A 16,855-nucleotide genomic window follows, 5' to 3' on the forward strand; every position below is an offset into this window, starting at 1 on the left:
TCCCAGGGGCTCTGAGAAGCTTGTTGCAGTGAGAGGTGACTCAGCACAGGCCTCAGAACCACAGGGAGTGTCCCGCAGCCTGGATTCTGCGTAGGCCTGTGCACACTATGTGGGCCACCATGGCTGTTACTGTAGGTCTCCTGAGGGGAGGTTTTGTCTCCTAGGAGCCCGAGGATGTCCTGGCCACCCCCAGCTGATAAGTGGGTGGTAGGACCAGGGTCCTCATTATGGTTTCATCTCTAAATAATGTACTTTCCCTTGAAGAAGCCCTTCATGTTTTGTCTGGATACGGAACCCTCCTTCTCTGCAGGCTCTTGTCAGTGCCATCTCCAGACTGGGATTTCTAGAACAGGTGTCATCAGGGCACTCCCAAAAGATGCCTCACTGCTTGGAAATTGAGCTGTCATCCTTAGCACAATGTGGTCCTGACCAAAATTTCTGCCTCATCACAACCCCCACTCCTTCATCCCACCAGGTACCCTGTACTATAGCCCAGGGTTTTTTTACATCCTTATTGGAGTATAATTGCTTTACAATGGTGTTAGTTTCTGCTTTATAACAAAGTGAATCAGTTATACATATACATATGTTCCCATATCTCTTCCCTCTTGGGTCTCCCTCCCTCCCACCCTCCCTATCCCACCCCTCTAGGTGGTCACAAAGCACCAAGCTGATCTCCCTGTGCTATGCAGCTGCTTCACACTAGCTAGCTACCTTACGTTTGGTAGTGTATATATGCCCATGCCTCTCTCTCACTTTGTCACAGCTTACCCTTCCCCCTCCCCATATCCTCAAGTCCATTCTCTAGTAGGTCTGTGTCTTTATTCCTGTCTTACCCCTAGGTTCTTCATGACTTTTTTTTCCCTTAAATTCCATATATATGTGTTAGCATATGGTATTTGTCTTTCTCTTTCTGACTTACCTCACTCTGTATGACAGACTCTAGGTCCATCCACCTCATTACAAATAGCTCAATTTCGTTTAGCCCAGGGTTTTGCAGCATGAACTGTCCTCAGAAGCATCGAGGACACTTGTTTTCTTGTTTTTTTTAAAAATAAATTTATTTATTTATTTTTGGCTATGTTGGGTCTTCGTTGCCGCACGCGGGCTTTCTTTAATTGCGGTGAGCGGGGGCTGCTCTTCATTGCTGTGCGCGAACTTCTCATCGTCATGGCTTCTCTTGTTGTGGAGCACGGGCTCTAGGAGTGCTGGCTTCAGTAGTTGGTGGCTCGCGGGCTCAGTAGTTGTGGCTCACGGGCTCTAGAGCGCAGGCTCAGTAGTTGTGGCGCACGGGCTTAGTTGCTCTGCGGCATGTGGGATCTTCCCGGACCAGGGCTTGAACCCGTGTCCCCTGCATTGGCAGGCGGATTCTCAACCACTGTGCCACCAGGGAAGCCCGAGCACACTTGTTTTTAAAAATGCAGATTCCTAGGCCTACCAGATCCATTGCTCCCGGGGCCTGGGAACCTGCTTTTTAATGATACCGAGGCTGATTCTTGTGCAGACTGCCATTTAAGAACTACTGCTCTGCCAAACCAGATTGTTATTTCATGACTATCTGGGCCCTCAGTGCCCTTTCTCATGCTATTCCTCTTCCTAGAATGCCCTTCCTATCCTTCCCAGGCTGGTGCACTCTGCTCCTTCTTTAAGGTTTATCTCACGTTAGCTCTTTTGTGCTCCTTCACCCCAAATCTAGGTTCCTTTCTTTGTGCTCACACAACCCCACTGCACTTTCTACCTACCTCTGCCCTAGAATTTTCATACTGTCAGGGTTGGTTCCTCTGCTTGTCTGTGAGTTCCATAAAGACCATAGATAATTCGTTTTTGAATTCCCGAGACCTAGCAAAGTACCTGGCAGACAGAAAGCATGTTTGCTGAATGAATGTGAATGAATGGAGACCAGGCTCCAGTCTAACTCAGAAAGTTATATTTAACCCATTTTGTAACTGACAGAGTCAGGATTAATCATGCAGGTTTCCTGCTTCACAGTTTCAGTCTGTTTCTTGGTCTAAATATTTGGTCTACTCTTGAGGAAGCTACAGATTTACGTTTTGGCAAGAGCTGTTTAGATTAGCCATGAGTTAAGACTTATAATTACTATTTTTTTTAAATTTCAAAATGTGATTCTGTCTTAAGCCAAGGAACTGCTCTCTCCTGATCGCTTTGAGGATAGAACTCACTGGACTTTTTCTCCACTTCAGATCTGTTCCTCAGGGTCATCCAGCTCATAATTCTTGACCTTTTAACTCTAGTGCCATACCTGCCACCTCAGCCAGGCACACCCCGGACCTTGTCATGACTGCTTCAGCTCAGAAATGCCACCATGCCAGTCTCTGGCCAAACCTTCCTTGTCTTCAGCTTACTCACTTCCCCCACTCCCAGTTCACCTGCTCTCTGACATCATGACTCCCTGATCTCTTTCCTAAGCCCCAACCCACAAGTAGCCTCCTTTCTTCTTCCCCTTCCACAGGGAGGTGCCCCTCCTCCCATCCCAGGCAATCCCTCGTCTGGGCGCTGGACTGCATCCCTCCCGATCCCTCAGCACTGCGTCGTGTAGTCACCTCCCTTTCCTCCATCTTCAGTCTCTCCCCTGCTGTTTTCCTACCACACATCAACACAGTCAAGCTCCTCTCACCTTTGTGGCTACCTTCCTCTAGCTATTAGTCAGTTAAGGTCTGGGACCAGTTCTGATTGTGTGGAGGTTTCCCCACACCACAAAGCAATTCTTGCTGGTGTCCTACAATTCAACTCAGTTCCAACCCTATCTACCCAGAGATAGCATCAGATCCCACAGGTTAAGGGCTCAGTCCCACAAGACTGCCCACCCACCTTCAGATGCCAATCAAAAGCCCAGGTTGTGCCCTGTGCTTCTGTCCAACTGGCTGTAAGTCAGAGGTTCCCATGACCCCCTCCTTCCTTGGGTTTGATTAATTTGCTAGAGTGGCTCACAGAACTCAGAGACACATTTTACTTATTAGATCACCCGTTTATTTTAAAAGGATATAACTCATGGATAGCCAGATAGAAAGAGATGTTCACCAACCTGGAAGTGCTCTAAACCCCATCCTTTGGGGTTTTTATGGAGGCTTCATTGTATACGCGTGATTGATTAAATCACTGGCCATTGGTGATTGATTCAACCTCCAGCCCCTCTCCCATCCCCAGAGGTCAGGGGCGTGGAAAGTTTCCACCCCTCTAAAAACATGGTTGATCCTCCTGGCAGCCAGCCCCATCCTTAGGTGTGGTCCAAGAGACCTCATTAACAAAAGACATCTTTATCACTTTCATCACTTAGGAAATTCTAAGGGCTTTAGAAGCTCTGCCAGAAACATATGAAGACCAAATATATATTTCTTATAAATCACAATATCACACCAATCTTTCAAGTTCCCTTCACAGCATAGCTTATCAAGAGTAGGCCTAATTTGCTACCCACTCATTCCCAACCCAGTTTCTGTCCCCACCATTCTAGTGGTTCTTTCCAAGACCCCAGGTACTCCCAGCCTCCTAACTGTAAAATTCACTGAGCAGTTTTTAGTTGCTATTTTGCCTGCACTTTGTGTGGTATTTGACACAAGGAGCCACTCCTCTCTTCTTGAATCTCTGTTCTTCCTCGGTTTGCAAAGCACTCTACCTACCACTGTCTTTATGGGGTCCTTTTCCTATTCTCAGACGTCAGCAGTCCATACCTTTCCTTGTTTAGCCCTTCTAGCTTCTTGTTTTATTCGTTCCCTCTGATATACCTCATATAATCTGAAGCTTGCCACTTGGTATGCAAGACATCAGAACTTTAGTAAAATGAAAGTTGTCATGAAAAGTACAACATAGGCATGCAAAGGGCTCAGCAAAGTGCCTGCCACAGAGTAGAGACTCCCTAAATGGTAGTCCTTTGTATTATTATTGTTAATAATAAAATAATGTCTTTATCTCTGCCCTATAGGTTTACATCTCTCTTTATTATTATTATTTTTTTAACTTACCTAATGGGTTTATATTTGATATATAGTACTTCTCACCATGGAGATGTTACCAGTTAATATAAAGATTTTTTTGGTTTTGTTAAACATTAAATCTCTTCTCCATTTCAATGTCAATATAAAGTATTTTTTTTACATTAAATCTTTTCTCCATTTCAACGTTAGATACATCGAATACATTTTCTAAACGTTTCCCCCACAAAGAGATTTGGTTTTTTTTTTTTTTTTTTTTTTGCAGTACGTGGGCCTCTCACTGTTGTGGCCTCTCCCGTTGCGGAGCACAGGCTCCGGACACGCAGGCTCAGCGGCCATGGCGCACGGGCCCAGCCACTCCGCGGCATGTGGGATCCTCCCGGACCGGGGCACAAACCCGTGTCCCCTGCATCGGCAGGCGGACTCTCAACCACTGTGCCACCAGGGAAGCCCAAAGACATAAGTTCTAATTTTTGACCAACTGTATTTAATATCTAGGTACAATATTAACTTGGGAGATAAGAACACAAAAATCCATTAAAAATATGGAGAAAAGACTCCTCAATGATGCAGGAGGCAGTGATTATAACTTAAACAGTGGCAATTTCCCAGGATTCTGGGCAAGAGTTTTCTTCTTCCTATTGAGAATTCTGAAACTATGAAATATGCAAAGTTCAGCCATCTCGCTTCTTTGACCTTCTTTCTAAGGCATTTTTCAGTGCATTATTTGTTGTGAAGAAAACGTTTTGTTTTCCATTTAACATAGTATATCAATTTGTTCCTATTTATAGGGAAATAACCAAGACTATGAACTACCCTATTTACTGTTTCTTGGGAACTTTCAGTGACCAAAACTCAGTTCTGAACCTCAATAGCACAAAGGTTTTCAGGGCAAGGTTTGATTCAGGAGGCCCTTCAAAGTCTCATCCGTCCATTTCTCTTTCATGCCTACACCCCCAAACAAGCACAAATGCCTGTAATGCTGAGAACCACACCGAGCAAGAGAGCGATTGCATCTCCGGCTTCTACTGCTTCCACAACAGGCAGCACCAAAAGCAATGAAAAGAGAACTAGGAACAATTGTGTTGAAACTGAGATCATGATGTTGAGATCTTGAGGTGACTGGTTCTTAAAGGCTGAAGGTTTCAAAGAAAGTGGTATTTGTTTAATTCTATCAGTTCAGGATGCTGAGGCTAAGAGGTTCCATGTGACAGCACCTCCAAGGAAGCAGCCATTACGGGAATGGCGAGCAGGGCTATTATTGTTTTTTAAACTTTTTATTATGGTGATTTTTGACTGGTCCCCAGAGTAGACAGAATTGCATAAAGAATCTCTGTGTGCCATGCCTCAGCCCTAACAACCATTACCCCATGGCCAGCCCTGCCCCATTCACCCATATTTTCTACAAAAGATACAAACTTTAAAAAATAACCATAATATTATTATCATACTTAAAAAAATATCCAACCTTCTGAGATCAATTTGTAGTGTATCCGATTCCTTTAAGATATTGCCACCTGGATATTCTCCAGGTACTTCAAACTCAGCTTGTTCAAAGCTGAACTCACCACCTTCTCAGAAACCTGTTCCTCCCCCACCAGCTCTGTGGGCCTTGTCTTGGTGATGGACACCACTGTTCATCACTCCCTCAGGTCAGGACTTTGGGAGTAGCATTTTGGGGCTCCTCATTCTTCCTGACGCCCCATCTAGCTAGCCACTCACCTCCTAGAGATCTCTAGTGTCTGTCCCCTACATCTCCCCTGCCACTGTCTTACATTATCAGGCTCTTATTGGGTTCTTTGCCCCTGGGCATTAGCTTTTTAACTGGTCTCCTCATTGAGTTTTCACCTGCTAATCTTTTAATGCTATTGCCATAATTTTTTTGTGGTAAAATCCACATAACATAAAATTTACCATTTTATCCCATACAGTTAAGTGGCATCAAGTATATTCACATTGTTATGAAATCACTACCACCATCCACCTCTAAAACTTTTTCATCTTCCCAAACTGAAACTCTGTACCCATTAAACAGTAACTCTCCGTTACCCATCTCCCTGGCTCCTTCCTGGTAACTATAATTCTACTTTCTGTCTCTGTAAATTTGTCTACTCTAGGTACTTCATACAGTATTTGTCCTTTTGTGGGTGGTTTATTTCACTTACCACAATAAGGTTCCACCTTGTAACATGTACCAGAATTTTCTTCCTTTTTAAGGCTGAATAACGTTCCATTGTATATATGTACACCACATTTTGATTATTTATTCGTTCGTCACTTGGGTTGCTTTTACCTTTCAGCTATTATGAATAATGTTGCTATAAACATGAGTAGACAAATATCTCTTTGAGACCCTGCTTTTATTTTATTTATTTATTTTTTGCGGTACGCGGGCCTCTCACTGTTGTGGCCTCTCCCGTTGCGGAGCACAGGCTCCGGACGCGCAGGCTCAGCGGCCATGGCTCACGGGCGCAGCCGCTCCGCGGCATGTGGGATCTTCCCGGACCGGGGCACGAACCTGTGTCCCCTGCATCGGCTGGCGAACTCTCAACCACTGTGCCACCAGGGAAGCCCGAGACCCTGCATTTAATTCCTTTAGGTACATACCCAGAAGTGGAATTGCTGGACCATATGGTAATTCTATTTTTACTTTTTTGAGGAACTGCCCTACTGTCTTCCACGGCAGCTGCACCATTTTACACTCCCATCAGCAGTACACAAGTGTTCCAATTTTTCCACGTTCTCATCAACACTTATTATTTTCTATTTTTTTGATTATAGCCATCCTACTGGCTATGAGGTGATACCTCATTGTGGTTTTGGTTTGAATTTCCCTAATGATTAGTGATGTTGAACATGTTTTCATGTGCCTATTGGCCATTTGTATATCTTCTTTGGAGAGAGATCAATTCAAGTCCTTTGCCCATTTTTGAATCAGATTGTTTTTTGTTGTCCCATTGCATGAGTTGCCCTTTTTCTCTGTTAAGAGTGTACTTTGATGCACAGAAGTTTTCAATTTTGATGTAGTCCACTTTATCTGTTTTTTCTTTTGTTGCCTGTGATTTTGGTATCATATCCTCCAATAACCTTTTAAATACATACATTTATATCCTTCCACTGTCCGTTTATAATCCTGCTGTGGTTCCCTCTTTTAAGCTCCTTAATGATCTAGTCTCTGTACTTCTTCAGTCTCACCTCTTGGCAATAGCTCCACCCAAATATACTTATCAAGTCACTATGAATTACTGCATAGCTCTGAGCATTCACCATTCTTTACACTGGCTGGTTCCACTTTCTCTCCCTCTTCGTTTTTCACTAAACTACCTTTCATTCACCTTTTAAGACTTCTTCAATACCTCCTCCTCTAAGAAGACTTCTTTGACTTTTCCCAGAGTTAGGTGCCTTCCTTGTCTTTCCATTGTTGACTTTTACTGTAACACTTATCAGAATGTGTTTTAAATGTTGGCTCACCTGTGTCCTGTCCCTCCAGGTAGACTGTAAATTCCTTAAGGGCAGGGCCCTATCCCTGTCTTGTCATCTGCGTGCTGCTCAAACTTAGTTGAACAATTGAACTGGAATCTCTGCCACTGTTCAGTTGTTTTGACCTTGAGAAAACTAGTTAAACTCCCTGGGTCTCAATTTTCTCATAAAATCATTAGGATTTATTGACATTATATTTGTAAGGTGCTTGGTGCTTACTCTGGCCCAGAGTAAAAGCTCAACAGAAAAGGAGCTGTTATTATCATCAACTTGTTGAATTGATATCTCAAGCTCTAATCAGTTGTATGACTTCCGACAAAATTCTTAAACTCCCAGGGCCTCAGTTTTTCCTTCTGTAAAGTGAGGTGTTTGACCTGGATCCTCTATAGCAGTGGTTCTCAAACTAGGCTGCACATTGCAATCATCTGGGGAGCTTTAAAAATACTGATGTCTAGGTCCCTCTCCCAAATATGCTGATTTAATTGGTGTGAGGTACAGCCGGGCAAGGGTATCTTTTAAAAGCTCCCCTGGTGATTCTAATGTTTAGCCAGAATTAAGAACGACTGATCTAAAGTTTCTTCCAGATATAACACGTTGATATAACAAGTGGAGCTGCCAGGATTCTTTGGAGGCCAGGGGATGGAATGTCTCCCAGCATTCTTCTGCTATCACTCTTTGTTAGTTTAGCAGGAAGCATTACTGAACAGGCTCACTAAGCTGGAATTCCAAGAGTATTTGTGGATTCCTGAGTGTTTATACTTAGCAGCTCCCTCCATCCTGGAGTGACCTGGGGGACCAGAACTCTGAGAAGGAAAAAAATTGGCTTCTCCTTACCCCGCTGCTCTAAACCAAGGCCCTGGAGTCTACCCTGCAATGTTGTACTGTGGAGTCCTTGTCAGGCTGGAGGGAAAGATCCTTGGTATAAACTTAGTGGGGATACTTGGGGCCCTGACTAGAAGGGGGTGGAGGCTGAGAGTCACAAACATGCATTCCTTTAGGGTGCTTTAACACCACATTCACAGCCATTACTTATATGATTCCCAGAACAACCTTGAGAACTACAAAGCAGGCATTACTGCCCCCATTTTGTAGAAGAGAAAAACAAGTCTCTAAATGGTTGAGGACTTCACCAAAAATTACACGGTTGGGTTAGCAGCAGGACCAGCATGACAGCCCCTGTGTCCTGACTCCCCAAGCTGGCCTCTCTCACGATGTCTGCACACCCAGTGTGAGATAATAGAAAACACATATTGGTCTCTTCTGGTTCCTGACACAGAGCTCCCGAAACCCTTGGAGTTTCCTGGCTTTTTGTTCTAATGAGGTGACTCTGGGTGGGGTCCTGAGTGGCTCCTGGATGACCTGACTGGATGACCTAGCTGGAAAGACCAAGCCATGAGTAGAAGCTTGGAATTTTCAGCCCTGCCTCTCATTCCCTCAAGAAGGGAGAAGAGCTGGTAGTGGAGTTAATGACCAGCTATGCCTATGTGATGAAGTCTCCATAAAAATCCCAAAGGTATGGAGCTCAGGGAGCTTCCAGTTTGGTGAACACATGCAAGTACTAGGAGGGTGATACACCCCGCATTCACTGGGACAGAAGCTTCTGTGCTCGGACCCTCCCAGACCTCACCTTATGTATCTCTTCATCTGGCTGTTCATCTGTATCCTTTAATAAATTGGTAAATGTAAGTGTGTCTCTGAGTTCTGTGAGCTACCCTAGCAAATAATTGAATCCAAGGAGGAAGACGTCATGGGAACCTCCAATTTGTAGCCAAGTCAGACAGAAGATGTGGGTATCCTGGTGGCCTACTACTTGTGATTGGCATCTGAATCTTGGTTGTGGGGATGGAGGGAGGGGGCAGTCTCGTGGGACTGAGCCCTTAACTTGTGGGATCTGGCGCTGTCTCTAGTAGATGGTGTCAGGATTGAGTTAAATTGTAGAACACCCTGGTGTGTCACAGAGAATTGCTTGGCGTGGGGGAAAACCCCACACCTGTGGTGTCAGAAGTGTTGTGAGTGTGGTAGTGGTGTGAGAGCAATGAAACACAGGTGGAAAGACTGAGGTTTTATCTAAAACACCCAGGTAGCTCAGTCTTTCTTGGCTCCTTGGAGTTGGAGCTGTGGTTCTAAAAGGCCCCATCAAATGCTACCGCGAACAACTGACATAACTCTGCCCAATTCCCCTGTGATCCCTCGCCTCTGAGCATAGCAGTATTAAATGGGATCATTAGCAAATGCCTTCAGTTCTGCAGTTTGGGGTGTTCAGTACTAGCTTTGAGGCTTGGACACTCAGGGAGGTGTTTAGTTATAATGGCCCATGTGTTCAGGGACACTCACAAAGGCCTGCAGAGCACTGTTAGTCAAATGCAAATGCTGGGCCACAGACAGGGGTTGGCCCTTGGCCACTGGCTCAAGATGAAATGGAAAAACCAGAACAGGGTAGTGATTTTTTTTTTTTAACTAAGCTCAATTTAATTTAAAGCCCCGTCTTTTTTTTCTGAGATTATGTCTTCCCTACTTTTTTTGGTCTTAAAATTACCTTTCATAAACTAGTGGTAATGGTAGATAGCAGTTTATTTTAATGTCCTGAATGGCATAGTTAAAACAGCCACCCTACGTGAATTCCCAAAATTGCTTTTGAAATGTTATTGATCCAAGGAATCCTGAGTTTGGTAACACTCACCATTTTGGAGGGCCATGTGATCTCAACTCTTCAGGGGCGTGGGGGGCCACAGAGAGCGCCTCACCTCGAGGGCGGTGGTAAAAATTGAACAGTAAAATAAGTAAAATGCCTGGAATTGGGCTTTGCCACCTATAAGATCGCAGAACCACTTTGGTTTTATTTAACAGACATTTACATCGTGCCTCCTAGGTGCCCAGCCCAGTCTCAAGTGCTGCATAAACATGATCTCATTTCATCCTCATCAAGCCTTTGAGGTACATGCTATTATTATCTTCACTTCCATTTTAAAGATGAGGAAACTGAAATGTGAGGGCATTGAGAAACTTGCCCAAGGTCACAGCTACTTAGCAGCAGAGCCAGAAGTCTAAGCCAGGGGGTTTGGCTCTGGAGTCCATGCTCTTAATCCCTAAACCATGCTGCCTGGTTAGAAGCAATTTCAGACTTTTGTGGCATATAATGATCTATTTTCAGCCTCTGACTCCATAGCCAGAAGCTGCCTGTGGACTAAGCTGACTGATCTGTATTGAGCAGCTGTCAGTGATCTCTTTTGAGCCCTTCCACAACACCACTGGCAGAAGCAGTGGGCAGATGGCTCTTGGACAGAGCCTGGCAAGTAAGCAACTGTGAAAGCAGTGAACTTTGGATAAGGTCAGGAAGTCCTTGTAGCTTGGAACCTGTGTCTGTGCAAAGGCCTTCTGAGAGGTCCCCTAGATCTTAGACATGTGGTTTTCAAACACTTTTTTTTTTTTTTTTTGCGGTACGCGGGCCTCTCACCACCATGGCCTCTCCCGTTGCGGAGCACAGGCTCCGGATGCGCAGGCTCTGCGGCCATGGCTCACGGGCCTAGCCGCTCCGCAGCATGTGGGATCTTCCTGGACCGGGGCACGAACCTGTGTCCCCGGCATCAGCAGGCAGACTCTCAACCACTGCGCCACCAGGGAAGCCCCTCAGACACATTTTTTAAAGCAACCAAACACTTTTCTCAATCATAGACACATGGGCAGTTAATACATATACACATACACCCCATCTATGTGAAATCCCTTCTTAAAGCAGATACAAGTGGAGGGTGTGTTGAAGCAGAAGTGGGGATCCAGTTGATCTTACTCTGATCCCTTATGCAGTATTGAGTCACTATCTGGGGACTTAGAGCTTTGAGGAGCACAGTTTGAAAACCATTGCTCCAGACCATGGTTTCCTGGAGCGTGTCCTACAAAATATTAGTCTTGTAAGATGCTTTGTAGGAAAAAAAAAGTTTCATGGTCAAATACATTTGGGAAACCCAGGTTTCCTCCTTGCTTTGTGATTTACAGTTACTTATTAGCGGGTAAAGAGTCTGAAAAATCTGGAAGGGGGTGAAACCACTTTGAATCCACGATTTTCCTCTTAAAAAAGTGGATGAATTGAAAAAAAATGGGTGCATCATTTTATATTTACACAGTGCAATACTATAGAGCAATGAAAATAGACGAACAATTGCTACATATGGATGCATCTTACTACTATACTAATAAGTGAAAGAAGCCAGACACAAAGGCATGTATACTGTATGAGGTGGGAGGCGACATGGTGCATGGAAGGGGGCATGAGATGAGTTTTGAAGCTTCTGGTTATATTTTATATCTTGATTTGGGTGGTGGTTACATAAGTGAAAATGATTTGTGCATTTTTCTGCATATATATATGTTTATGTTATGCTTCAGGAAAAAAAAGGGAAAAGCAAACGAAATACCAACATTGAAGGGACAAAAAAAGAAATGTACATGAATTTAACTCATAAAAAAAATATATATATATATATTTTTTAATACTGCAGTTTCTCTGAATCAGGTTATCTGGTTCAAAGGCAGGCCTCCTGGAAAACTCATAGGATGAAGGGTTTCCCCTGGACCACCACTAGAGAAAAGGTATTATAGTATGCACTGAGCAAGGAGGCCCACATTTATTTGACTCTCTAGTCTGTATCTGTTTCTGGTCTTCATCCCTAATTCCCTGTGTACTAGTTTCCTATTGCTGATGTAACTAATTATCACAAATTTCGTGGCTTAAAGCAACACAAAAGTATTATCTAAATTCTGGAGATCAGAGAAGTCTGAATCGGGTTTCAGCGGATTAAAATCAAGATCTTATCCAGCTATGTTCCTACGTTCCTTCCGGAGGCTCTTGGGGAAAATCAGTCTCCTCGCCTTCTTCAGCTTCTAGAGGCTGCAGGTATTCCTTGGCTCATGGTCCCCTTCCATCTTCATAGCTAGCAATGGCCGGCTAACTCTTTCTCACATCGCATCACTGACACTGACTCTTGTCCTTCCCTCTTCTACATTTATTTTCTTTTAAAGATTTATTTATTTATCTTATTTATTTTTGGCTGCGTCGGGTCTTAGTTGCACACGCGGGGGTCTTTGTTGAGGGACGCTGGATCCTTCGTTGTGGTGCGTGGGCTTCTCTCTAGTTGTGGAATACTGGTTTTCTCTTCTCTAGTTGTGGCACGCAGGCTCCAGGGTGCATGGACTCTGTATTTGTGGCATGTGGGCTCTGTAATTTGCAGCACATGGGCTTTCTAGTAGAGGCCCGAGAGCTCAGTAGTTGTGGTGCCTGGGCTTAGTTGCCCTGCGGCATGTACTCCCTATTTAAGGTCAGCTGATTAGCAAAACTTAATTCCATCTGCTACCTTAATTCTCCTTTGCTCTATAATTGCGACACAGTCACAGGTTCTAGGGATTAGGCCATTATTCTGTTTACCACACCTGCTAAGGGATTAGATACAGATCCTAGTACTTAACCTATTCTCTCTTCTATTAGCATGGGTTTTCTTTCAGATAGTTAGCATCTGACCAAAAAATTAGTTGAAAATAATTGTTTTGGGTTTGCTGAAAGTAAAAGTAATGAACTCAACTATCCGTCACTCAAATGAGAGATTTATTTACTTTTAACCCAATAGGACACTTGTTACAAGAGTGCTATAGATGCCAGATAAGGGAGGACCCCAGTTTGTGGCAGGCTTGGAAAACTGTGTGGGTCTCAGGGACTGCACCCTCTTCGTGCCAATGAAATGTAATCATTGAGGGCTAGTATCTGACATCTGAAGTGGAGCCAAGAAAGGGGATTAAAAGACTGGTGCTCTGAAGGTGAGGTGACATAGTTTGTAATCCCTGATCGTACAAGTATGAGTCAGTTTCTTTGTTTGGGTCAGTTGAATAATTTCCACAGTATTGAAAAACTGCTGTTCACAGTGGCTCCTTGGACTAGCAGAGAAGGAAGAGACCCAAAAAGTCAGTTGTTGCCCAGGCAGCAGGCAGCAGGAGGTGGCTCAGACTGGCTGCTGCCGTGGCAACATTGATTACTGTCACAGGCAGGCATGTGGTAGGTAGATAGCAATTTCAGAGAACACATGGACCACCTGCATCAGAATTACCTGGAGAGTTCGTTTAAATATGAATTCCCAGGCTGCACAGCCAGAGATTGGGATGAGATCTGGAGTCTGCCTTTTTGAAAGGCAACCCCTATTCTTTTTTTTTCTTTCAATTTATTTATTTTTATTTATTTTATTTTTGGCTGTGTTGGGTCTTTGTTGCTGTGCACGGGCTTTCTCTAGTTGCATCGAGTAGGGGCTACTCTTCGTTGTGGTGCACGGGCTTCTCATTGCGGTGGCTTCTCTTGCTTCAGAGCACAGGCTCTAGGTGTGCAGGCTTCAGTAGATGTGGTGCGTGGTCTCAGTCGTTATGGTGTACGGGCTCAGTAGTTGTGGCTCATGGGCTCTAGAGCACAAGCTCAGTAGTTGTGGCACACAGGCTTAGTTGCTCCACGACATGTGGAATCTTCCCAGACCAGGGCTCAATCCCGTGTCCCCTGCACTGGCAGGCGAATCCTTAACCACTGTGCCACCAGGGAAGCCCAACCCTTATTCTTGATTGTAGTTTAAGAACCACTGATTGAAGAAAATAATGCATCCCTGTTACAAGTCCCTATACAAATCCTTGTTGTATATCCTTGGATGAGGCCTCACCTCTTTGCTGTGAAAACCAGAGTCACTTTCTTGCTTACGAAGGCCCAATCTTCAAAAGACAAAGTAGATGTGCTGTCCCAGGAATTGATAATGACAAATGCCCAAGTTTTGCAAGTGCTAAGAGTTTAAATAATCCTTTCATGATTTCTGCAAGAATGGAACTTTTTTTTTTCCCCAAGGAACAGCTAGTAACATCTCACGGAACTAGTCATGTCAAAATATACTTTGGGACTCCCAAAATAAATTTCCCAAATGGGTGAAGTGCTGTTCAATATCACTGGGAAGGACTAGGGTGGGACCCAAGCAGGTTTCGATATGAACCCAGGACTGGAGAGGATGGCTAAGATGCAGAACTGGGCCTCTAATATGATGGAGAGATACCATTCTTTCTCTAGGAAGGTGGGACTATCATGTATACATAAAGAACACCACACAGGCTTCCTGATTTTTCCAAGAATCACTGCTGTCATGAGCCACTGTTGCTGATGAGAATGTGTTCTTATCCCTTACATGAGTTAAGAACAAGTGGATTAGTGGATGTGTGAAATTCAAAGTGTTTTATATTTCTCTAATACTACTGCAATACTTGTAACTCAAGGTGTGGGCAAATTCTGATTTGCTAGTTGTAGTGAACACTCTTGACTGCCTACCTAGCATCCATTCCCCACCCCTTCTCCCTGTCAAAAATCCCAGTTTTGCTCAGATATCCTCTCCATCCCCAAAACCCAGGGACAAATCTGATTAATCAGTGTATGATCCTTCCTCGGCAATGATTATTGGTCCTGGGGGTCTGCATGTATCCTAATTCATCCCAGTGTGGTTGAAGGGAAGGACTTAGAATCTTTTGTTGACACAAACAAGGATACTTGTAGCCATCCTACAAGCAATGAGGGGGACATGTTTTAGGATGAAGGTAATCCTGAAGGTTGCAGGACAGAGAAATGAAACCTGTTCCTTGTGGCAATGTCAGTGACTGAATCTCATACCCTGGAGTCCACAATACCTCTGGATTTTCTTATTGTTTAATCCTGTTTTAACTGGGTTTTCTGTTACTTATGGTCAAAAAAATCTCCTAATGTCTACAGTTGCTTGTTTGCTTTGTACTCTCTGGTTTATGCATTTTATATGTAACACGTAAAAAAGTAAAAAGAAAGAAGATTAGATTGTGGGCTGAGAGAATAATGATCTGTGGGACAAAACTTGTTTATATAAAAGCTGTTGTGAGTTGTGTGCTTCTTCCTGTATTATCACGCCTTTCAGTTCCCACAGGTGTCCACATCCAGAAGACAAATTCATTAAATCAGTTTCTTTTTGTATTTCTTGTCTCAAAATTAATTATATGTGTCTAGCTTCCTTTTAGCACAGAATGTTGTTTACTGAAGTTGATGCAGAGTGCTAAGATGGGGACATTGAGGTAGGAAGTGCTTTCATTGACTAATGGCATAAAGCCTAAACTTACCTAGGCTTATCGAAGAAGTGGCTTTCCCAATAAACGAGTGAACACTCTTTCTCATTCTGACATTAGTATGCCTTACTTTTTGGTCCTAATATAGATGCTGCTTAACCTGAACACGTGAAATGCTCTATAGGGGGCTGGCAGGTCTGGTCCCACAGTGAAGAGCGGTTCCATCGTAAGCCCAACAACTTACCACTTAGAGACCAAGACTGGAATGGTTGGTGTTGTAGCAGATCTACCTGGAAACGAATTGTACTACTGTCTCACGCAGGTTCCTGCTCCAAGAGACTGCTGACGACTTCGCAAGGTAGAACACAGGGATATAAGCCCTGATGTACTTTTTTTTGTTTTTAAATAATTTAATCAAACTCAAAGCATTGCGAAAGGCATTAAAATTAAAAACAATCCTACCACACATTCATTTAGTTATTAATTAATTTATGTAAAAATATATATGGAATCCCCGATGTGCCAGACCCTGGGCTAGGTGCTGTATCCTCTCTCAGGGAATGAGACAGACACAGTGGACAAGACTGTCCCTGCTCCTCTGGAGCTTACAACCTAATGAAAAGGCAGATATTAAAGACATAATCACACAAATATTTATTTAATTGCAATTGTGGGATGGGAAGGGAAGGGAAGGGAAGGTATGGGCAACATGAAAGAATACTGGGGTAGGGAGATTGGGAAGCCGTCTCTGAGTTACATTTGAGCTAAGGCCGAAAGGATGAATAGAGTCCAAATGTAAAAAGAGCTTTTATGGAGGGACATGGAGGGACAGCAACTGAAAAGTGGCAATTTGGAAGGAGCTCAGTGAACATGGAGGAAATGGTCCTATTTATGTATTTGATTTCTTTTAATTTTTTTTGAATTTTTTTTCCATTTTATTTAAAAAAATTTTTTATCTGTGTAATAAACACTTATTTTTTTTCTTTTCCATTATGGTTTATCTTAGGATATTGAATATAGTTCCCTGTGCTATATAGTAGGGCCTTGTTGTTTATCCATTCTATATGTAATTGTTCGCATCTGCTAACCCCAAACTTCCAGCCCACCCTCCCTTGAATTTTTTTACTGTGGTAAAATATATATATAACAGAAAATTTGCCATTTTAGCCATTTTTAAGTGTACAACTTAGTGGCATGAGTACATTCACAGTGTTGTGCAACCATCACCACTGCCTGTTTCAACACTTTTTTCATCATCACAAACAGAAATTCTGGACCCATTAAGCAATAACTCCCCATTCCTCCCCACTGCCCCAGTCTCTGGTAACCTCTGATCT

At 43.5% G+C, this 16,855-nt stretch overlaps 1 protein-coding gene across 1 annotated transcript; it reads right to left on the reverse strand.

Moving 5' to 3' along the window:
* Nucleotides 1–4,898: 4,898 nt before the first annotated feature.
* Nucleotides 4,899–5,051, reverse strand: LOC309971187 (small integral membrane protein 30-like; the record flags this gene model as incomplete). The annotated part of the gene is made up of 1 exon (XM_082854044.1): nt 4,899–5,051. The coding sequence occupies one exon, from the start codon at nt 5,049–5,051 to the stop codon at nt 4,899–4,901; it is 153 nt and encodes a 50-aa protein (XP_082710170.1).
* Between the last annotated feature and the right edge of the window lie 11,804 nt (nt 5,052–16,855).

Source organism: Leucopleurus acutus, assembly GCF_964270905.1.
Source record: "Leucopleurus acutus genome assembly, chromosome: 14".
In the NCBI taxonomy this organism is placed as follows: domain Eukaryota; kingdom Metazoa; phylum Chordata; class Mammalia; order Artiodactyla; family Delphinidae; genus Leucopleurus; species Leucopleurus acutus.